The following is a 24,506-nucleotide window of genomic DNA, read 5'->3' as shown; positions in this document are numbered from 1 at the left end:
AGTATCTTTAAAAGTGTGGCAAAATTTTACATGCCTGACATAATTATATCACACCCAAGAATTGTAGCAACGCCATGATACTCTTATCTAACATATGCTTCATTTTCAAACTTCAGTAAATATTACAACAATGCCCTTTATTTTTTTCCACCTAGGATCTGAAGAAAACCAAAATATTGATTTTAAATAGTTTTACCATTTCAAGAAAAGTTTATTGAGTACAATGCAAAGGAGCTATGGTCTGAGCAGTAACGAGAACACTGCCTGCGTCTACACACTGAATTTCTAGCAGAGTCCTACTCTCTCTTTGTGGCACTGACATTTTTAAATGTCCAGGTCTAACTCGTTTAGAGGTTGTTTTTTTTTTAATATAAAGACTGTCCTTCACTTTGGATTTATCTAGTTCTTCCTGATTATTAAGTCATGTGGGGTCAGAGATGGCTCAGCTATTAGGAGTCCTTCCTCATCTTTGAGAGAACTTGAGCTGGGTTCCCAGTACCCAGCTCATAATGGCCTGTAACTGCTGCTTCATGGGATTCAAGACCTTCTAATGGGCTCTCCTGGCACTAAACTCATGAGCACAACCTTTCGATCCCACAGACCCACACATAGACACATAATTAAAAATAAAAATAAAATTTTAAAAAGAATAATATGTCTTCAATGCAGCATCATATCAGAAGGTAAGAAGGTTGGTTTGCTTCATTACTGGTATGAAATTTGATCTAGTGGTTAAAGGCATCTAAAAAATTTCTGTATTTAACCATCAAGTTTTATGCTCATAATAAGTAATTTATGGGTTTTACTTTCAAACTGATTGAAAAATCTGTTCCTCAATAGTCTTATCAGCCAGTGGTGACTATTTTCTATACACAATTATTACAATGGTAGTGGCAAAATCTGATTTTCTAAATTTATCATTCCTTCTTCAGGCTGGTTGGTGGTATTCTTAAAGAAGGGCTTTTCTTTTCCCCTTGGCACTTCTTGTTTTAAATGTATTATCATGGATGCAAAAATTAGTTTTTTATTCAGTATGTTAAAACTCATTAGCGCCATTATTCATTTTACTGCTCTAATTATCCCACATTTGGCCAGTGGGAGGTCATTCAAAGTGGTTCCTGCGTCCTTGTGACATGTGTTCATTAGTTCCCCTGCCCCAGATCAGCTTTTATCGAAGAAGGTTTGGGTCCTTTTAGTGAGAAATAGTAATTTAGTGTCCAAAATCTGTGTGCTGGGAATGCTCATTACTTTCAGAATTTCATTGCTCCCAGGCTTTTGCAGTAGACAGAATTAGAATACTTTCTGCATAAGGAATTTATATGGGTAATTCTGTTAAAACATAAACCTTGTGAGAGTCTTCCTATCCTCTGATGATTTTTATACTTGCAACTTTCTTTTCTCAAGTAAGATCTCTGTTCTAAGAGCAGTGTATTTACTCAGTATATGCTGCTCAGTCTTACATACAGAATAATTTCAAAATGGGTACTTCCATAAAATTATCAACTCTTCCCTTTGGACTATTTATCCTTATAATACACTTGTGTATTATATAATACATGGGGAACTTGTTAAGTTGGTAGATTAAAAGAACTATAACCTGGTGATATGATGTAATAAATATAATAATACATTTATATTTAATATCCTAATTAATTTTGTGTCAACTTGACACAAACTTGGCACATCTGAGAAGAAGGAACCTCAATTGAGAGAGTGCTCCCATAAGATTGGCTTGTAGGCAAGTCTGGAGGTGCATGTACTTGATTGATTAATGTGGAAAGTCCCAGTACTGTGGGTGATGCCATAGCTGAGCAGGTAATCCTTGGGTGTGTAAGAAAGCAGGCTGAGCAAGGGAAGGGGAGCAAGCCAGCAAGCAGCATCCCTCATGGCCTCTGCATCAGCTCCTGCCTTGGCTTTCCTCAATGAAAGACTGTAACTTGTAAGCCAAGTAGATTCGTTCTTCCCCCAAGTTGGTTTTGGTCAGTGTTTCTATCACAGCAACAGAGAAGAAAATTAGGACATTTAATAAGAGTATATAATTAGAATATTACATTAAAAATTACATGGATTGTTTCTATTCTTCTTTGTGTGGTTATCAATTTGACAGTTTTGCTTCCTGCTAGTGTTCAATTTTTTTTGTGTATCCTTGATTTATTTTTGTGTTTTTAGTTAGTACACAAGATAAAGTGCTTCACTGTGATGTGTTAATACATATATATTACTCTCTTCCACAGTCTTCCCTCCAACTAGTCCTTTTCAGCCCATTAAAAATAGTAATGTTTCTTCTGCCTTCATAACATGTCAATATGTTTGGGACTGTGCATACATACATATACATACAATGCCAGGCATTCATAAAAAAGAGTTTAAGCCTCCGTGTGCATGTATTTGGGAGTTGAGTGGCAGGTCCCCCAATGAGTAAAGAGCCATAAAACAACCAACTACAATTAAAATTCTTTTAAAGGGGCTACTTTGGTGTCTTTAGAAATTCTCCCATTATTCGCTGATGAAGGAAGGTAACGGTGGAAATAAACAGTTGTTTGGTAAACTTCTTCCTAAGGCTGGTAGGGGGTAAAGCCCAGGCCATAACAGGTAAGAAAAAGCCTTGAAAACTGTTTTAACAGTAGTGGGAATTGAACCCAGGGTTTCCCAATGTGACTACTAAGCTGTATCCCAGACCCTCTTTTACATTTTTATTTTGAGGCAGGGTCTTACTAAGTTGCCCAGGCTTAGCCTCCGTAGCAGCTGGAATTACAATCTTTTGTCAACAGGTCTGGCTTTTATTTCTTACACAAACGTGAATTCTGATATTTTCAGCCTCATACTTAACTTTCATTTTCCATAATACCCTGATGCCTCTAGCTCTTGAACCATTTCTGGTTTCTACAGTGTGAATCAAATCACTTTTAATTTTTTTCCCTCTATTTGGGTACATTATAGTATCCAAATTTCTAAGTCCTTCTAATCTATCTACTTAACATCTTCCCCATATTTGCTGATATTCTTTGTTCACTATTAATTCTTCTAGTGTCTTTATAATTATATGATTTATAATTATACTCATTTTATTCCTTCACTTTTCTTTCAGTTGGGATGGAGGAGAAAAGTAAGTGTGTCTAATCTTTCATGATCAATCAGATGGCTCATAGGCATGACATCTTGACAGAAATATAAACAAATTTTGACAATGCCTGAGGTGGCAGACAAACCACCAGTTGAAAATGAGGTCATAAAATTAACCAATTAGAGGGCCAACAAACAAAAATACCAAGAAAGTTTATATAGCTACAGATGCTATGGCCATTAGTACATTAATTGTAATTCAAAACCCATGGGGCAATGTTGTGACATTTCTGCACAGACATATGTAAATACGTTATTTACTAAGAAATCTCAACATTTTCTATTATTGGATAAAAGCTCTGAGAGAAAGACTGCATATAATTTGATAAGCTTAGTTTAAAAGGCACAAAATATCAGATTTTATTTCAGATTCTTAAATATCAAAGATATAGTAAGGTTTAAGTTATCATTTAAGATATTTTGGTTTAACTATATTGGCAAAAACAACTTATTTTCTAAAGAATGTCAACATTTAGGAACAAACTAACACATTTAAAGTCACAAACATATAAATCCCTTATAGAATAAAGGGTATAAATATCACAATAATGAATACTGTCTAAATTTTAGTGGAATGAAAAAACCTTTGTGGGCTGGGAATACAGTTCAACAGTAGAACACTTGATAGCATGTATAAGGCTCTGAGTTCAATCTGTAGTATCAGAAAAAAAGTTCCTCTCGATAACTCAAACTTTAGAAAGCACACAATTGCTTCCCATCTCTTAACTTTCAGTACACTGGCTTCCAAAACAAGAAAGAATAGAAGTATTGATTAGAAGAGAACGATAATGATGGCAAAGGCTCTGTATGTGATATGAAAAAGTGAATAGTGTTAGAAATAATCAAATGCTAAGAGGTGAGGGAAAAGAGATCCTTACAGACAGGAGTAAAGGACAATTATTAAAAACGTTCAGATCTGCCAATCACAACAATGATTGCTGAGAGCATTTAGATAGTAAGCTTGTATAGTAATTCCCTCAAAAGTGATAACAGTATATTTTTACTTTACCTACAACAAAACCAAAATATAGTCATTTAAAAAATGATCATTTTTATTTTACTGTAAATTTTAAAATATTGTCATATATGTATCTCTCTCTCTCTCTCTTTCTCTCTATCTATCTATATATATAACTAGAACAATGAAAATACATCAAAGACACTGTGCAAAGATCTATTCAGGGTAAAACTGAATGAAGAAAAATTATTTTATATAGACAATCATTGAAAATATGCTTCTATCTTGAAGAATTAATACTTTTCTGATCAAACATTTGCTTTTAGTATTTTAATAAAGAGTGAGTTAATATAGTTTATCCTTCTTGGAAATTTAATGCATTATTTCCTACAAAAGTGACAAAAACCAGAATATTATTAGGATTTAATTTCATCAAAAGAACACAAATTTTGCAATATTTTACTAGAGACAATAATTAAATTGTGGGTACCTATAATTATTTCTAAGATTCTTCAAATACTATTATTTTTCCTTTTACAGTTTCTATTAAAGTTATTCTTTGATAAGTTTATACAGATATATAAAATTTACTGATTACTTTTACCGCTGCCCTTTCTTGTCTTCATTTTACCCCTGTTAAATCCCCTCTTCCCTATAAATGCGTTTCCTACATTCATGTCCTTTTGTTTTGTAATTCACTGATTTTTTTTTACCAGGACAGCCTATATGACCATTGGCTTAGAAGTATCCACTAGAGTCTGGTGGCTTCACCTTGGGTACACAAGTGAAGACAATCACTACCCTCCCCTAGAATCCATAAGCAGTCAATAGTTCCTTGGGGAAGGATATGGCCCCGTGACACCCTCCTGTATTCATGACTTGACTGCAGACTGGCTCAGTCTTGTGCAAACCCAGGGCAGGAAGCTGCAGTTGCTGAAAGATGATGATTACAATTGCTGTGTCATGGCCAGAAAATAGCATCTCACAGTCTTTCTCCCTTTCTTCTAGTTCTTTATCCCGCAATCCAACACCCCTGACCCTCCATGTTCTGTAAGCATTAGAGGGAGTGGCATAAATGTGCTGTTTAGGGCTGAACACTCAACTGTCAGTTATTTTCTGCGCCTTCAGCAGCCATAGTCCTTTCATTCACTGCCTATCACTTCAGAGAGAAACTTCTCTAATTAAGGCTGAGTAGCAATGAATACTAACTTTTAAAGCTCATTTCTTACCTGGCTCAGGACAATGATTTCATCTGCATCAACCACTGTTGACAATCTGTGTGCAATGAAAATAGAAGTTCTGTGCTTCACCACATCCCTCATGGCACTAAGAATAGTCTACAAGTTTGACAAGAGTAGGAGAAAACCAAACCAGAGATCTCATTAGGTTAATGTAAATTAAAACAATGCTATCTTTACTAAAGGAACTTAGGAACTTATATTAACATTAAATAATTCAACTCTAATATTAAAAGAAACAAAAGGACAAAAAACCCAAAGAAAATTGGGAAGTAATCATTAGAAATAAAATAAAACTAAAATAAAAATAAATCACTTAGGCAACATGTCACTAAAATATTTGGGACAATAAAATTTCAAAAAGACAAACTCTGGTGGTATGAGGAACATGGTCATATATAATCTTATCAATGAGAAGAAAACTAAAATTAGGAAATATTCAAGTAATAGGATGCGGAGAAAATACAAAAAAAAAAATCCCTCAGAGAAAGACAGGAGTCTGAAAGCCTGCAGGAACATTTGTTTTTCCTTAGTTCAAAGGCAAAACACATCCAAGTACTTTTTACTTGAGGCAGTCTTTTTTTTCCAAAAGCATTTTGAGTTCTTGTTTTTTGAGATAGGGTCTCAGTATGTAGCTTTGGCTGGTACAAGACTTACTATGTAGATTCAAATGGCCTTACACTGATAGAGTTAAAGGTGTGCCTTTTCACATTTTGAGTTCTTAATGTATTCTAGAAAACAGATTTTGTTTACTGCCTATAAAGTGTAAGACAGTTACATATATAATTCAATTATCTATAAAAGTCATTGGCTAGAGAAACAGTGAGGGTAATAGGGATATGCTCACTGGCTTCCCACAGGTATTTCTAAACATTTCATGTTTTAAAAGCATAAATTACAGGGAACATACAGTTTTCTGAAAAGGAGACCTTATGTTTTTACTAGGGCAGACTAATGATCAACCTTATGTTTATAGAGAGTCTCTCTCCTTTCTTACCTATAAAAACTCAAATTCTGACTTCCTTTACCTATTAAAAGGGCTCACTGAAATTTATCAAAACTTCTTCCTCTGAGGAATTCTTGGTAAATGCTGAATGGGATATATTCTCTAACATAATTATGTTATGTGACTCAAAAACTGCTGTTAAAAATTTTATTCTGTTAGCTTATAACTTGTATGACATATATTTACCATGAAGTTCTAATAAGTAGGTTGCTATTCTCTTGTGAATGGGATCTAGTCCTGTTCAATATTCATTCAAAAAGGAATTCTCAAATGAATCTACTTTGAACTGCTTTAAGTATGTTGCTGATAAAATAATAACGTTCCCTCAAATTTAATTCCACATGTAAATATTACATCACATTGCCTGTAAAGCTGAAAGAAGACCTCTACATCAGGTTCATACCACATATTCAGTGAAAAGTAGCAAACGGCAACATTTGCCTATCTTTTGTTCTAGACTAACCTACATGAAATTACCACTGTTGCTGAAACTTTTGTATGTAATGTAAAGATGTTATAAGATGCAATGTACTAGTTGGGGTAGTATCATGACATCACTGTCACAAAAGTCTTGCTGTTACATAACACTTTTGTGAAATGAAACAAATGATACTATTCTAAAGGTTGGATGGCCTGACTTGCACTTCAATAGTAAGTAAAGGCATTCTGGTTAGACTGTGTCAGAGTCACTTACATGACTTCTATTAAGGAGCGCTAAACAATAAGACAGTTACTAAAACTTTCTTCTCTCACTAGCATGTTAGGTAATATGTACAGCTTTGCAAGATACAGGACTAATACAGTAATAGCATAGTGTATCATATACTTCCAAAAGGAAGCACATTTGTAACAATGTATTATCTGGTTCAATGCAACCTGGCTTTTGTAGCATTTACTAAACTTGCCATATAAAAAGACAGAGTTGGCTATTTTGCTCTATAATATCTCCCACTGAAATACATTCAAAACACTAAGTCAGTGGTTCTCAACCTGTAAGTCTCAGCCCCTTTGGGGGTCAAATGATCCCTTCACAGGGTCACATATCAGATATCATGCATAACAGGTACACATATATTACAACTCATAAAAGTAGTAAAATTATGAAGTAGTAACAGAAATAATTTTATGGTTGGGGGTCACCACAACATGAGGGTATTAAGGGTCACAATATTAGGAAAGTTGAGAACCACTGTTCTAAATAATGCAGACATTGCACTGAAGCTTCCAAGGAAAAAAATTTATTTTGTTATTTTCATTGTCATTTACCTCTTCAGTTATTGAGTCTAATGATGAAGTAGCTTCATCATAGAGAATAACTGGGGGGTCCTTCAAAATGGCTCTTGCAATTGCTACTCTCTGTTTTTCTCCTCCTGAAAAAGAAATATTTTCATTTAAGGAAACACATTAGAGGAATATTCTGCTTCTAGTATTCCTGTTGACTATAACCATCAAATTATACCTGTAACATTTACCTAAACTCTTTATCACTTGCTACTTTACAGAACTGCTCAGTCTAAGTCTATATATGGTATCCTTTGACAAACCATATTCCCTGGAATACACATTCAATCTTAATGACTCTCTGATTCATGTCAGTGAAATGAATAAAAATGATAACTAACAACTTTGATTTTTCAATTATTCTTACCAAAAGCATGTTTATTATATATGTTACTTTCTATTACAGATATTTCAATATGCAACAACCTTAGATACAAAATTCATTAGCAATGAATCAACAAATCAAAGGACAAACCCAATATCTAAAATTAGAAAACTTAAAGACATGAAACCATGAATACCTAATTTATGACAACATAAAAGGCCCCAATCTGCTAATATTTAAGTATGTTTTGAGATAAGCTGTTATTTAATAGCATTTTTTAAAGTAAGAGTGTATACCAAATACATTTTACCTTCTCCTAACTACAAGGGCAAGTTATATACACTTTTATAAGGTACACTGAGGTGATAAACATATATTACTAAGCTATGACCAAACAATAACCACAAACAAACTTAACTAGAAAATCTTTGCTTAAAATATTCTTAACCTAAATCAAAAATTTCTAATGAACCACACATTCCTTGACAGAAGGTCCATTTACGCATACATGCAGTGTATACTTAATAAATCTTGTAAATAAATAAATTATTCAAAAATCCAGTCATTTTAAGGTTATCATTAAATATACCATTTCATGATTAAACATTTGCACAGAAACACATAAAACCTCAAAATTTCTTTCACCAGTGAGCTAACTAAGAAGGATAAGAAAATGAACAGGACATGTGTAAGGACGTCTAGACACCTGAACCTCACCCAGGAAATAAGATGAGAGATACACTATTCAGTACTAAACTAATTAACACTACTTTTACTATATTCCAGGTGAGTAAGTCTTGGCTTTCCTTAAAGGTTGTGGATTATACATTAACATTGATATATATGAGATTCCATCAATAATATAAACAGTCCCAACAAAATGGTTTGAAGAGAATATAAAAGTAGAAGCTTTAAAATCTTTGCTCACCTGATAGTTTGAGTCCTCGTTCCCCAACTTGTGTGTCATATCCATGTGGCATTCGAAGAATTGCATCATGAAGACCAGCTAATTTTGCTACTGCATATACTTCCTCTGGCGAAGCATTGATGTTTCCATATAAAAGGTTGTAGTAGATAGTGTTATGGAAGAGGACGGCATCCTGAAGAAGGTTTGTATAGACACACATTGTGTATGTGTTCATTATACAAATTTATATAAATTTTAAAAAGTATAAAGACATAGAGTAATTGTAAATAGCAAACCAAAACAATCCCTTTTACTAGACCTGCAGTCTCAGGTCTCTTTCTGGAGCTAATTGCCGTGTATAATATGTTATGTTCATTCCACACTTATTTTGAGACATTTATATGCTTAACCATATGCTTTTTTTCCCAATACAAGGGAACCCAAATTACACATACTACATTGCAAATTGCTTTTTATATTTAACATATACTGGAGATTTTCCATTCTAGATAATAGAAACATACTTCTTTCTTTTAATCACTATATATCTCCTACTATAGATATAAATTACTTATTCCCTCAATAATGTACATTAATGTGGTTAACATGTTGGGATAAAAGCATTATATAAATAGCTTTACACACTTAAGTATTTATGCAAGAAGGAATCCTAGATGTTAACTGATAGGTCAAAAGTGAAGTTTATATTTACTTTGTAATGTTATTGCTCAGTTGTCCTACAAAAACAGCAGCTAGTAATATATGAGCATGTTCTACTAAATGGCATATAAGGTTGTTAGATCTCCATAGTTTTAGCAACCCTGATACACATTTTCACTTATGATTTTAAAGTGAGATGTGCTTTTTGTTTACATTAGCATTTCCTTAATTACTGATGAGGTTAGATATATTTCCCTGTATTTATAAGAAGCTTTTACTTTGGCCTCGAAACGCAGCAAATAAAGATTTTGTGCATCATGGATGTACTTATTAGAGGAAGTTCACTGCAAGCTGTCATTTGATAATTCACCTTGTTTTGACATGGCATACTAAAGCTAATTTATTTCAAGTGAGCATTCATCTCCTATTCTTTTTTTCAGTCTCTGAATGGTTGAGAGCAAGGTGAAATAAAATGGCTCTAATTGTTAATATTCACCAGGAGAACCAGTAAAGGTCTTCTTTTACCTGATTCTCAGGTCCAGAATTTCAGATATTATTTCAAGTAATATTCTGATCATTTATATATCCACTACTAACATAAATTTCTCATTCTAAATGTATCAAATAAGCTCAAAGTCCTACACACAGAACTATTTTTACAGTATTTTATATTCAGAAACAATTAATAAATGCTAACTGAAAAACAGAAAAATATAACCAAAAAACGGATAAAATAAAAATTAACTAAACATGTGTGGTGATCCACCCTTGTAATCCCAACACTTGGGGTCAGAAGTATGAGCACCATGAGCATGATACTAGCCTACAGTACAGAGTAATACCCTATCTCCCCAAACAAAACACAAATGAACTATTTTCATTATTTTTTGCTAAATACTCTCGTCACACACTAAATATGAGTAATTATGTGAAATAAAGCAATTTTTAATTTAGTATAAATAACCACAGAGCTATCTGTAGGTATGATACAACATGGCATGCACCAGACACACACACACACACACACACACACACACACACACACACACACACTAAGTTCACAAATTTAAGAAACTAAATAATGTATTAATTTTATTGTCTAGAAAAACACATTAATGCTTTGGTGTCTATTCCATCTTTTTCTCTAATTGCAAGTGTTAATCTATGTTGTACAGCCAGAATATTTTGTTTGATATCCTTTATAGCAGGCTTTCTTGGACCACCAGATCCCAAATAAAAACGCGAGTCTTAATATTAGTCATGAATGCTTTGCCTTAGCTTACGCTTGTCCCAGTAGCTCTTATACCTCAATTTAACCTGCTTTTCTTCATCTATGTTTTGTCTTAGGGCTTTTCGCCTTTCTTTCATTCTGTGTGTCCTACTTTTCACTGCCTGGCTGGTTGGCCTTGAGTGCTTCTCTCTCTTTCTCCCTAGTTCTCTCCTCTTAAGACTAGATTCCGCCTCCTAATTATTCTCTCTGCCTGCCAACCCTGCCTATCCCTGTACTGCCTAGCTATTGGCCATTCAATTATCAGACCAATTAGGTGCTTTAGGCAGGCAAAGCAGCACATCATTACATCATTAAACAAATACAGGATAAACAAATGTAACACATCTTTACATAGTTAAACAAATACAGCATAAACAAATGCAACACATCTTTGCTGTGGGACAGTGGGTTTGTACTTTGTAAAGATTTGTCACTTGTATGTTAATAAAATGCTGATTGGCCAGTAGCCAGGCAGGAAGTAGAGGCAGGACAACCAGTCAGGAAGTAGAGGTGGGGTGATGAGAACAGGAGAATTCTGGAAGAGGAAAGCTCAGTTTGAAGCCTTCACCCAGATGCAGAGAAAGCAAGATGTGAATGCCTCGCTGATAACAGGTACTAAGACACATGGCTCACAGACAAGAATTACGGGCTAATATAAGTTATAAGAGTTAATAAGAAGCCTGAGCTAATAGGCCAACCAGTTTATGATTGATGTAGACCTCAGTGTGTTTCTTTGGGATTGAATGGCCGTGGGACCAGGCAGAACAGAAATTTCTGTCAATACACTTCTTCACATATTTAAAGTAATAGTTCACAACATTAAACAGATCTAATACTTCTTTACATAGTTGTATTGACTGTTCATGATACTCAATATTCTTTAAAATTTTAATGCTGAGCTGGAGAAATGTCTCACTGGTTAAAAGCACTGGCTGCTCTTCCAGAGAATTTGGGTTCAGTTCCCAGTACATATTCACATTCATCTGTAACCTCAGATTCAAGAAATTCAAATCTCTCTTCTGGCCTCTTCAAGCACCAGGATGCGTGGAATACAAAAACTGACTAAATGCAGGCAAAATATCTATATTTGTTAAACAAAACAATCATAATATAATTTGATAAAACAATGACTACATGGCACTTGAACCTATAATACTTCAAACACTGAGTTATCACTGAATATTTATATGGTATCCACCTTGGACAATCATAAATAATGCTGTAGATAACATTGTATTAAAGACCCATGTTTGTATCTTTTAATTTCTTACTAAAATTTCCTAGGGTCAGACTTATTAGACTACTGTTGCAGAACTTTATATGTATTGTTAATTTTCTTATGATGAAAGCCATATTCTTTCATGAGAAAAGCAATGCTGCCCATGTTACAGAATTATATCTAAATTAGATATTCTGGTTTTCAAAATCTTTATCTGCTATGGAATATTAGTTAAAGATGAGTTACATTCTTTTATGTTGCATTTGTTTAACTCTGTGAAGCTGTTACTTGCTTGCCTAAAATACCTGATTGGTCTAATAAAGAGTTGAACCGACAATAGCTAGGCAGAAGAGGGATATGCGGATCTGCCAGGCAGAGAAAATAAATAGGAGAAAAAGAAGAAAGGGAAGAGTAAGAAAAGGAGAAGGAGAGGAGGATGTTAGGGGTCAGTCATCCAGCTACACATCCAGCAATAGAATAAGAAGGAAATAAAAGGTATACAGAAATAAAGGTAAAAGCCCAGAGGCAAAATGTAGATGGGATAATTTAAGGAAAACTGACTAGAAACAAGCCACGCTAAGGCCAGGCATTCATAAGAAGTTTCTGTGTGATTATTTGGGAGCTGTCTGGAGGGCACCCAAAGAGAAATCAATAAAAAGAAAGAACTCCATTTATCAATCTATTAGGTAAAAGTGTTATTTCATTTTCACCGAATTTTATATTATTAACGTCTCAAATAAGGATAAATAACTTTTCCTCCTTTGTGAATTTAATGTTTTATTTTTCAAAAGGATGGGTGAAATCATTATACAGCCCAAAAAATAGCAGAAATAAGACATATGAATTAGAACACAGTACCAAATGAAGTCACAGTCCAGAATGCAGTTCACTTGGCAAACAGTATAGGTTACTATTTCTTAACACAAAGTCAGTCTTAAAATATCTATCAGAATCATCTAAGATGCATATTAAAAATATAGATTTCTGGCCTCACAATGTACTCCACAATCAGAAGCTGAGAATGTGAAAAAGAAATGGAATTTCTACAATCTTCCTAGGTGACTCATACCCACTAAAATTTGTGATTCTCAGCAAAAGATGGGATAGAAAGGAGTGCCATATGCTGGAGCACTTAGAGACCTTTTATAATTGGCATATCCCCGTCGGATCACTCTTTTTGTTTTAGTTTTTAAAAGATAGACTCTTACTCTGTAGTCCAGAGCTGCCTGGAACGCATTATGTCCCAGGCTGCCTCAGTCTTAAGTCAATTACTCTATCATAGCTTCTCAAATGCTCTGATAACCATTTCCTTCCTGGTGACTTTCTTGTAGGTTTTCTCCTTTTCTTTCCCCATATTATCTGTTCTCCCAGAGATCTGATACTTGGTTTCATAAATCAACTTTACCAGTGGACATCAGACAAGTACTCTAGCATTCAGGTACAGCTTCAAACTCCTTTATAGACTTTTAAGATAAAACTATATACACTGTAAGACTATCTACTTCTTGTTTTCTCAGGCTTTACTTTGAATTTACTTCTCTGTTTCAATGTCACTCACCAAATATTTTGAAATGATTACTATCAGTCAGGTACTGTATGCCTGATAATGAAGTAGACACAGTAGCAAATAAGGCTTGAGGCTGGTAGATAAATTACATTGTAATTATAGATTTAATTTGTTAAAAGATATTCAAAAGTATTAGTTTCAATTTTCTGAACATTTATATTGTGGGTATTGTGTCTGGTAAATATATATGTTTGTATTCTCTATAATAACTGTTTCTTATAAATATTATCTTTATTTTAGAAATGAGGAAAGTGAGACTAGTGCCACAGAACTGATTAGTCTTAGAGCTATGGTTAGAAACCATGTCTGTTTGATTGAGGACAATCTGGTTTACATGGTGAATTCCATGCCAGTCAGAAGTACATGGTGAGATGCTGTCTCAAAACACAATTCCTTTTGGTAGTAGAATTTCACTTGAACAGTTTAACATTATCTACTTTATTAGTATATGCTGGCTCCTTGGATTCAAATTATTATACTAATATATTCACCAACTCTCTATCAATTGCATTTTTGTTTTAAAATACCTGAGGTACTACTCCCACTGCCCTCCGAAGACTTTCCAGGCTCACATCTTGTATATTTTGACCAGCAAGATAGATGCTACCCTCCTGAGGTTCATAGAAGCGAAACAGCAGCCTCACTATTGTGCTCTTTCTGAAATTGGAGATGAAGAAAGGCTAATCAGCATCTGTCATCATTAGGGAAGCTCCATTTAAGTATAGTAATTATTTCACTATGATAAAAAATTCACATCCACAATTATCAGACAATAATGTAGAATTTTATAAAAAACTAAATTACCCACCCTGACCCACTACCTCCTACAATGGCCACTTTCTTTCCTGCAGGGACTTCAAAAGATACTCCACTAAGGACTTTCTGTCCTTCAATATATTCAAAATGCACATTGTCAAAGGCCACTGTGGCTGTCTGTGGTGTTATTTGAAGGGGAGACACCATCACTTTGTCCTAGAAGGGAAGAAAAAAGAAAAACAACATACCACTTATACTATTCTTTAGACAATGTTTTTAATTAACAGAGAGAGCAAGAAAAATATGGGAAAGGAGGTTTATGCAAATGGAATAAGGCCACTTCCAAGTATGATTTTTTTCATTACTCGCTGTATAAAAATGAGCAGGTAAGAAATTCCTATATATGCCAGATGCTGGGAAGATTCTATCTATCTATCTATCTATCTATCTATCTATCTATCTATCTATCTATCTATCTATCTATCTTGGTTTTTCATGACAGGTTTCTCTGTATAACAACAGCTCTGGCTGTCCTAGAACTTGCTTTATAGGTCAGACTGGTCTTGAACTCACAAAGATCTGCCTGCCTCTGTGTACCGAGTACTGGAGTGTTGGGATTAAAGGTGTGTGCAATCACTGCACAGGAAAGATTTTCTTGGTGAGGAGTTGGGGAAGAGATGACAATGAGGAAATTGTTTGTCTAACCTAGTGATGTAAGAATATTCTCTAAGAACAGTGATTCTCAATCTTCCTAATACAACCATTGATATCGTTCCTCATGTTGTGCTGACCCCCAACCATAAATTATTTTTGTTCCTACTTCATAACCGTAATTTTGCTATTGTTTATGAATTGCACTGTTATTAAGTGATATGCAGGATATCTGATATGTGACCTCTGTTACAGGTTATAAGTCGCAAGTTGAGAACCACTGTTCTGGAGCAACCCAATATAAGTGAGACAGTACTCCATGATCTTCTGAAAAGGCTACTATACACATTACTTACTTTAATCCGCGTGTCGACCTTGAGCAGAGTAAACAAAGTGTTCATATCTATGAGTGCTTGTCTTGTCTCTCTATATACAGTTCCCAGGAAGTTAAGGGGTAATGAAAGTTGAAAAAGCAGTCCATTCACCATTACTAGATCTCCGACAGTAAGGGCACCTTATTATGCAGTTGGAAAAAGAAAAGGTATAAGCTCTCTAGCTTAAGAAAGAGTTTTAAAGCCAATTTCTATGACACATAGTTCTAAATGTACAAAATCAGCAACATTTAAGCTGACACGTTATAGAGCATATGAATGCATGAATTAGGCAATGTAGGAACCTGGTATATATTGCATGGAAAGGAAAAGCATACTTAACACACTGTGTAAAATATGAAAAAGAATGATTTAAGTAATCACAGAAGCAGAAGGTTAAAAATATTTCCTTTTTCCTCTAAGGCATAAGCAAAGATTTCTTGTATAGTATTTAAAAAGAAAACTCATAAAAGTACATATATTAAAATTGGAGTGAATGGCTATCATGACCAAGATGATACATCTCATATTATGAAGACTAGGCACAGACATTATTTGCAAATGAAAAAAAAAAACCCAGTATAAAAAGCTATTGAATTTTAAAACAAGATCTTTGAACTAAACAGTAAATTAATAGCAAGCATTGTTTTCCAGGTTTATAAGAAAAATTAAAGATACCAGATACTAAAAAGTTGATGTCTCAAATTAATAAAAGCATTATTATTTTTTAAAAATGTATTATAAAAGTACACATTTTACATGGTTGATTTTTAAAACAAAATCTCATAAAGAATTATAGAACCATAAAATTAATAAGCAGTATTTCCATTCAATGAATAAGTCAGTGTTAATAAAAAAAAGTAAAAGAATTATCAATCAAGAAAATACATTCTGATGGAAAAAGGAAATCACTCTGAAAATGTCTAAGTGCTTTACTGAGCACACTTTACAACTAATACAAAACACTTATTTCTTCCATTAACCCATTTATAATAGTCTCTAAATGTGATAACCATCAATCCATTACCTGCCACAATTCCGTGACTGGCAAGCACCATTATAGCTGTTAATCCAACACTGAAAATAGCACTTTGGCCAAAGTTCAGCATAGCCAGAGTAGAGGTACTTTTCAATGAAGCAGTCTCGTATGTCTTCAAAAATCTGTCATATCTCTGTGCTTCATATTTTTCATTATTAAAATACTATAAATATATAAAATAGTAACTATGGGCAAATTTGAATATATATTCTTCTATGTAATTGATGTAAGTTTTATCATACTTAATATATAGATATACTTTGGTATTGAAGATCCTATTATAAAATAAAATTCAACTTTGAAGAAAAAAATGGGTCAGAGGAGTAGGAAGGGAAAAGAAGGGATAATGGAAAGGAGATAGGAAAGGATAATGGGGGGGGAATATAATCATAATACATTATATACATGTATGAAATTGTCAAACATAAAAATACTGACTTTCAATATATTAAATTATGGTATTCCTGAAGGTTTTCAAATAATGGATTATATTCAAAATTCATCCAACAAACATCTTAACTAGTTAATAAATTCTAACTTAGACTTGATTTAAACATGCCTTCTACAACTGACACTTCTTTCACAAAGTCTTAACCTGACGCCTTAAATTCAGAGTTCCACCTGCTCTCACCATATTATGCCTTTTGAGTAGTCATTTGAATACTTACTTTAACTTTTCTAGCAGATTATAAAATTATGAGAAGTCAAGGGGGACACTGTAATCTTTTTTACCATCTCCTCCCATCATAGCACAGTGCTTAGTACAATGCTTTGTATATGAGAACAATACAGTAAATATTAAGTGAATAAATGTAAAAATGAATGAAAAATTTAAGGAAAAGCACGATGCTAGGCATTATGAAGGCTAAAAAGAGGATCAAGAACTTGCACGTCAACTTAATTAGCTAATATTCATTTGTAATCAAGATGCTAATCATATATTTATGATCATTTATAAAAGAAAGTAAAATTCTGGTATTTCCAAATAAAAATCAAAGAGAAAAAGAGAACATTTCTAAACAAAAGAAAAATGAAGGAGTATTATTTCATCACATCTAGAGATCCTATCCTAATCTGATATTCTTACAGTACCTATTAAATTAAATGACAGAACAAATCCTAGTGTGAAAGGCAGCCGAAAAGACACTTAAACAGATTACCTTCACAGTTTCATAATTCAGCAGTGAGTCAATAGCAGCGTTACCTGCGTCATTATCTGCTTTGTTCATCTCAATTCTAAATTTAGTTCTGTAAGACAAAGATTTACACAGCCTGAAACATATGCTATACCATAACTAATTTCTGCAGCCTTGACTGGCCTCTGGGAAATACCATACCTCCACCGTGTAACCGCAACTGTGAATGCTGTATATGCACCGAGTGTTCCTAGGGTTACCAATGCAAACTGGGCACCACACTTGTAATACTGGAAAAAGAAGTCAAGAGAAGTGAAAAGTGATTGAACTGTCTCTAGCTTTCATCATTTACAATAGGAAAAGTGAGAGATTTATCATACATGTAAAAAAAATCTGGCAACATTCTCTATTATGTAAAATAAAATTGAATAAAATAGAAATTTTAAAAATGAAAAAATAGTTTAGTAAAAGGTGATGAACCATGCTTAATTATATTTTGAATCAAAATTGTAACTGCATACAGCAGTTTATAGTCTAAATTTTAATATAACACTTGTCAAAACAGAAAGTGTATAGAGAATATTATTTTCTTGAAAAGTATTATTTACGATACTATGCACTTCAAATAAATAAGAAATATTTCTTATATTAAAATTATTGTTTTAAAAACAATATAATGCAACGAAACCTAAAAAAAGAAAGTGGTTACTGTTCTTGTCGCTTTATAGCATCACAACAGCAAACTTCAGTCAAAGGGTACTTAGAGAAACTATGATGCTGAGAAGTAACATTAATCAATAATGGATTAAAAATCAAATATCTTAAATAATCTACTCAAGGTAACAAGGAAAGAAAGTCAAATTGCACCTGTCAAAATTATACCATCAAATTCTAACACTGAAACTGTATAAGCCTAAAGAGGAATTAATTTAAAGTTTACAATGTTATAATGTATTAGGATTAATAAACAAATCTAAATATTTTGATTACACAATCCAATGTGTGACATACAAAATTCTTGGAAAAAAGAACATTAGAAACACTAATCAATGATCTAGGTGTCTAAAAAATAATACATAATTTGGAAAGTCCTTTGACATCTGTGCCAAAATAATGAAACAAACAGCAAAATGTTTCTGGACTCAAGGTATGCAAGAGCATGAACAGCTTCAACTCTTTATTTACTATTAATAAGATTGAAAGATAAAAGGTTACTATGAAAAATGCATTACTTACCAGAACACTACTGACAAGCGTCATCTCAAACACAATAGGGAGAAGATTAAACACTAAAGCACTGAGGACAAAACTAATACCCCTTGTTCCTCTGTCAATAGCCTTAGATAAAGCTCCTGTCTGTCTGCTCAAATGGAAACCCAGATCCAAGTTGTGAAGATGGAGAAATACATTTTTGGCTATTCTTCGGATTGAATTTTGGGCTACTTTTCCAAATACTGCATTTCGAACTTCATTGAAAAAGGCAGCTCCGGCTCTTGATACGCCATCTAACAAAACAAAAGAAAAAAAGTAGGAGGAGGTATAGAAAGATTAGAATTGGAGCAGTGTAAGTGACAAGGTTGCAGGAAATCTTTATACGATGAATAATTCAGCCAATACACATAACACAGAATATTTACATTAAAAGAAGCATACAACTCATCTACTCTAATGAGTATTAACCTTTCCATCATCATAAATCCCTTTCAGTGTTATTTGACCCTAGATTTCAGATGCTGAAAAAAATTTTCTAATTAAAATACTTTTAATATAGAATAGCCCAGATGGCCTCATTGTGGATAAGTGTACAATATCTAATTCAATTCTCTCAAATAACAAATGCAAAAGGCTTAGATCCTGAAGAGTCAAGTGCTTTTAGCAAGCTCCTGTTTCTGTCTCTAAAGTCTTAAAGTGCCCCTTAAAATGCACAGCTCCCCAGTTCATTTGAAAGAACATTCTATTATTTTCTAATTGCATTTGTGTGTCATAGTTAATATATTTTAACAAAGCACTAATGTTCATATATCATTAATTATCCACTTCTATTTAATATTAACAGTAAGAAAATAACTGGCCTTTCTAGAAAGAAAACTTATAAAAAAAGCCTAGTGAAGGTAGTAATAATACACTTAATGTCTTATTTTATATTATTATTTTTTAAACATGGAAAATGCTACTGTATCACAGAAGTCTTGCAAAGCATATCATAGAAAGAATTTTCAAAAACAGATCAAAACAAATCTCACATAAAATAATAAAAATCCAAAATGCTAAGTTGTATTTGTGGTGAAAAGGTCATCTGCTCAAATATGATGAAACCTTCTTGAAGAAAGTCAACACCTGTAGACAGATTAAAGAATCACACATACAGCCAATCAGAACTGCTGTTGCCATGGTTGCAACTGTATTTGGTGCATCACTCAGGTTCAGCATGTTTCCCGACATCTGGTTGAGGCTGTCTACAGCATATTTAAACATGAAAGGAACCACAATATTCATGGCCTAAAAATATAAAAACATCAATTACCCATCATACACAAAACATTTATTATAAAAGTACAAATATTTCACTTAAATTATTATTTGTGGTAACGTTTACGGGATAGATTTACTGGAACTGAAATGATTTTTGAAATTTACAAAGATAAAAATCTTTAGCACTAGAAGCTCTGCTATTTTAAGATTCTTACACCACACTGCCATGTTAATATTAATTTAAAAACTACGTGAATTAGTCAAATGCTCCTGCGTCCACAAAAGCATTCTTGATCAGCTGCTAAAAATGTTTTCTATAAGCTGAAATCCTACAGAACTCATGGCACTTAGCAGTAAACTGTCTTGTATTATGGTTATCTGTGTGTGTATGTATATATATATATATATATATTTTTTTTTCCTTTCCTTTTATAGCCTTGAGGGTCTACATCATATCAGTCTTTTTCATCCTACTGCAATAGAGTATAATATTTAGTATATAGGTAATAAATACTTTAAAGTTATTTTTCATTAATGTAAAGTTGAAATTATATAGCAAAAATGATCATAAAGGCTGAAAAGTGACAAGTATCTATGAATGATTTACTATTGGAGAAAAATTACCACTGACAGATATGTTTAGCCCACAACAGCCTTTGTTCTAACATCATTCAAAAAGAAAACCTATCAAACATCAAATGCCTTCATTTGTCCTATATTTCTTTTAGAATATCCTAAAACAATTCTAATATAGAAAGCAGCACTTACATTCAGGAAATTTACAGACTACTAAAGTACTTTTGAAAAGATTAAATTACAGACTTAAAAACAAATACAAACAATGAACAAGGACTATGAAACACACTGAAAAGACAACACCTGGCCTATTGCCATGATACCCTCTTGTTAAACATAAGAATTAACTATTTTTAAGCTATGTAAATCTTACCAAACAAGATCTCAATTAACTGTGCTAACATTAAAAAATAACTTTCAAATATAAACAGCTTCCTGCAAAATTCAAGATGTTGAAGGCGAGGGGAGAGGCAGGGAGGAGCGCAGAGAAAAATGTAGAGCTCAATAAAAATCAATAAAAATATATAAACAGCTGGTAGAATATGCTTTTAAGAATGTAGAACGATGGTATGGTGCTGTGCTCAAATTTTTAATGTTTCTAACTATTCACTCTTCCCCAATATCTTTTCACTTTCTGAAGCTCAATCTGATTCTCTTATCATTCGTAATACTTTCTTAGAAACTTGTAGCAATTTGACCACATATTCTAACACCCATTTTAATAGGCTATATTTCAATATTATCACTCTCATGATACACTTATTAACTTTGTGCATGTGCATGATCTAGTCAATATTTGAGGAAAGGCAGATACCACAAGGTTTAATGATATGAATGATAAGCAGCAGAGGTGAGATTAAAATTGAAGCCTTGTACTTGAAGTCGGTAAGATTTCCAGTATGCCACAGTTGTATCAGCAACTTACAAGGCAGGACCCATATATTTTATTTCTTTTGTACCTTAAAATGAATGTCTTCAAACGCACTACTGAAGACATTTACACTTGTAAATTATAACTTGGGCAATTTAAATAAATTTGAGATGATTCTGGATTTCCCATATAATGAGGTCAAATTTCGTATTCTGCATTCCAATACATTTTCTTCAGTAGAAAGAAAAGTGATAGTTAAAACAACCACATGATTCTCCTAATTCACAGCTTATTATACCGTTGCCACAATGATGGTGAGCAATGACAGAATTCAGCATATTAAAGTTGTACTATTTTACTTTCTTAAAAATGTTTTTGGGTTTGGTCAGTTTGGGAACCATTCCTGTAAGTATGCAGAACACATTAACGTCATCTGCCCTGTGTTGTTATTAGCAGAAGAAAAAAAGCGAAGAGTAAGCACTAACACTAAATATAAGTGAACATTGGCAATTTTCTCATAATATTACTTTCAAAAAGCAAAGAAATACGTGTACTTAAAAACAATAGAAAGATATTAATAAAGTAGGAGAGCTTATCTGCCATGTAGATCTTTCATTTTGTCTGGGTTTCCTGGCCTTATGATACAGTGGGAATGAGGTGTGGCAAATACCTCTTCAAATTATTCTACCTTAAGCACAACTAGACTTAAACCATCCAGACAAATGCGAGCCATTAATTAAAAACTTTGATTTAAAACAGTTGTATCATCACAGGAAGAGCATCTACAGGGACTGCGATCTACCTACCCTTCAAACAGCAATTCTAATGATACTTAATATAACTCCAGCTCTGCATCAAAACCAGGCAGTTAACACTGGTGCATTACTATCAAAGAAAATACAGAATTCATTCTGTTTTCAACATGTGCAATCTGAATTCATGCCTGTGTGAATATTATGTATGTGTTTCCACGCATTCTATCTCATATCTAGATTCAAACAAGCACCATCACAATCAAGATCCATTGTCTTGTGGAGGTCGTGCACACCTTTAATCCCAGCACTTGGGAGGCAGGAGGATCTCTGTGAGTTTGCAGCCAGCCTGGTCTAAAAGAGCTAGTTTGAGGATGGTCTCCAAAGCTACAGAAAAACCCTGTCTCAAAAACAACAACAAGAAAAGATCCACAATTATTCAAACACCTCAGAATGTACTTTCTTCCCATCCTGTTTGAAAACTCAATTTAATAAACATAAATATAGCAAAGAACTCAAGTGAAAATGAAATGAATTGAAAAACTCAATAACGGTTAAAAAACTTGTGGGAGTCTCACAAGTAGAAAAAAAATCAAGTAGAAGATAAAATATCAGAACATAAAGTAGAAAAATTAGATCATATATCCAATATGCACTTCATATAGAGAATTTGGATGATCTGACCTAAAAGTCTCCTCCCTGAGTATTAGCTTTTTGTAGTACTAGAGGATGTTATCAATATAAGCTACCAAAAAAGGAAAGCAACCAATAGTCTTGCTCAGCTGTGGTGTCTATGAAACACAATAATGATCAGCAGTACCACTCTTTTATCTTGGTATTAATTAACTGCTGTCTAATTGGACATAAATGCCACTCAATGAGGGAAATCATGCCCAAAACTGAAAACCTACCCATGTACTCAGGGCTAGTGAGGCCATAGATTTTGGGAGGAGGAATTACTACAACCATTTTACTAAACAAGCATAATCCTAACTGCATTCTACATACTTATCCTAATAAGGACACATATAAGTGCAATTCTCAGCTGGTGTAGGAAGTCCTTCTGTCTTTGTATTGCTTTCGTTGGTTAATAAAGTGCTTTGGACCTATTGATAGGGCAGAACTTAGGTAGGCGGGGAGATGGAACTGAATGCTGGGAGAGAGAAGGGCGGAGTAAAAGAGCCGCCATGGAGCTGCTGCCTGAGTAAGACATGCCGAATCTTTGCTGGTAAGCCACTGCCACGTGGCGATGTACACATTAATAGAAATGGATTAAATTATGATGTAAGAATTAGCCAATAAGAAACTAGAGCTAATGGGTCAAGCAGTGATTTAATTAACACAATTTCTGTGTGGTTATTTCAGGGCTAAGATAGCCAGGTGGTCGGGACGAATAAGCGGGCCCCTTCCTTGCGACACTCAGCCATCAAAAGAAGCTTCTCTCTGCAGCAGATGAAGATTATTACAGAAAACCACAATTGGTCATAAGCAGAAAACATGGTGTACAAATCCCCAGTTGATACAGCTACCATTCAACTTCTGTATCTAAGGCTTAGGGAACATTCAGAAGAGGGGTGGGCAGGTTGTAAGAGCCAGAGGACCACAGAATCTGCTGTGACAGTGCCTCCTAGAGATGGCAAAAATGCTTTACCCAGGATACTGCAACAATACCACTGCCTTCACGAGACCTGAACAATGACAACACCAACACATGATATTGTGGAAGGAAAAAATCTTATGGGGCCCCATCCCTAGAAAAAGAACTACAGGCAACTTAGAGCTGCTGAGAGAGGGACAATTAATGATCCCAAAGATGAGAAGGTTACTGAATACCAAGTAGTCAGCCCTGAAATCATATACATACAAACAACACTACATGGGCTCAGAAGGTTATATTCATATACTTTGGTATATATAACAATTAAATAAAAAGACCATCAATTTAAGAGGAAGAAGACATGCAAAAAGAAGGCAGAAATAACATAATTATAATATCTTAATGAAAAACCCTACAAAACAATATCCCTGTTGTACATGCAAAAATTCTCAGTAAAATACTTGCTGAATGACTTCAGGTACACATTAAGACCACATTGTTTTCATCTCAGCAATTCAACTCATAAAAATCAATAAATGTAATATGCCATATAAATAAATTGATGGAGAGAAATGATAATCTTTATAGGTGAAGAAAAAGCATTTGATAAAATTCAGAAGGATTTCATGAGAGAAATCCTTTAAATTTGGAATGCAATATGATCTGAGGAGATAACTTATGTCAGTCAAGTATTTGCTCCATAAGCATAAGAACCTGAGTTCAATATCCAG

General features: G+C 33.7%; 1 protein-coding gene across 1 annotated transcript in view; it reads right to left on the bottom strand.

Moving 5' to 3' along the window:
* Nucleotides 1-24,506, bottom strand: part of Abcb7 (ATP binding cassette subfamily B member 7) — a 150,109-nt gene that overhangs the window by 2,950 nt on the left and 122,653 nt on the right. Inside the window, exons 5-15 of the mRNA XM_048417665.3 lie at nt 19,874-20,006; nt 18,744-19,012; nt 17,709-17,797; nt 17,532-17,619; nt 16,360-16,534; nt 15,318-15,475; nt 14,363-14,526; nt 14,082-14,211; nt 8,860-9,031; nt 7,592-7,695; nt 5,311-5,418 (exon numbers count right to left, since the gene is read on the bottom strand). Of these exons, the coding sequence (XP_048273622.2) occupies nt 5,311-5,418; nt 7,592-7,695; nt 8,860-9,031; nt 14,082-14,211; nt 14,363-14,526; nt 15,318-15,475; nt 16,360-16,534; nt 17,532-17,619; nt 17,709-17,797; nt 18,744-19,012; nt 19,874-20,006 (1,590 nt within the window). The remainder of the gene's footprint in view (nt 1-5,310; nt 5,419-7,591; nt 7,696-8,859; nt 9,032-14,081; nt 14,212-14,362; nt 14,527-15,317; nt 15,476-16,359; nt 16,535-17,531; nt 17,620-17,708; nt 17,798-18,743; nt 19,013-19,873; nt 20,007-24,506) is intronic.

The sequence above is a fragment of the Myodes glareolus genome, chromosome X, assembly GCF_982192425.1.
Source record: "Myodes glareolus chromosome X, mMyoGla1.1, whole genome shotgun sequence".
In the NCBI taxonomy this organism is placed as follows: domain Eukaryota; kingdom Metazoa; phylum Chordata; class Mammalia; order Rodentia; family Cricetidae; genus Myodes; species Myodes glareolus.
This window is presented reverse-complemented; position numbering and strand designations above follow the sequence as displayed.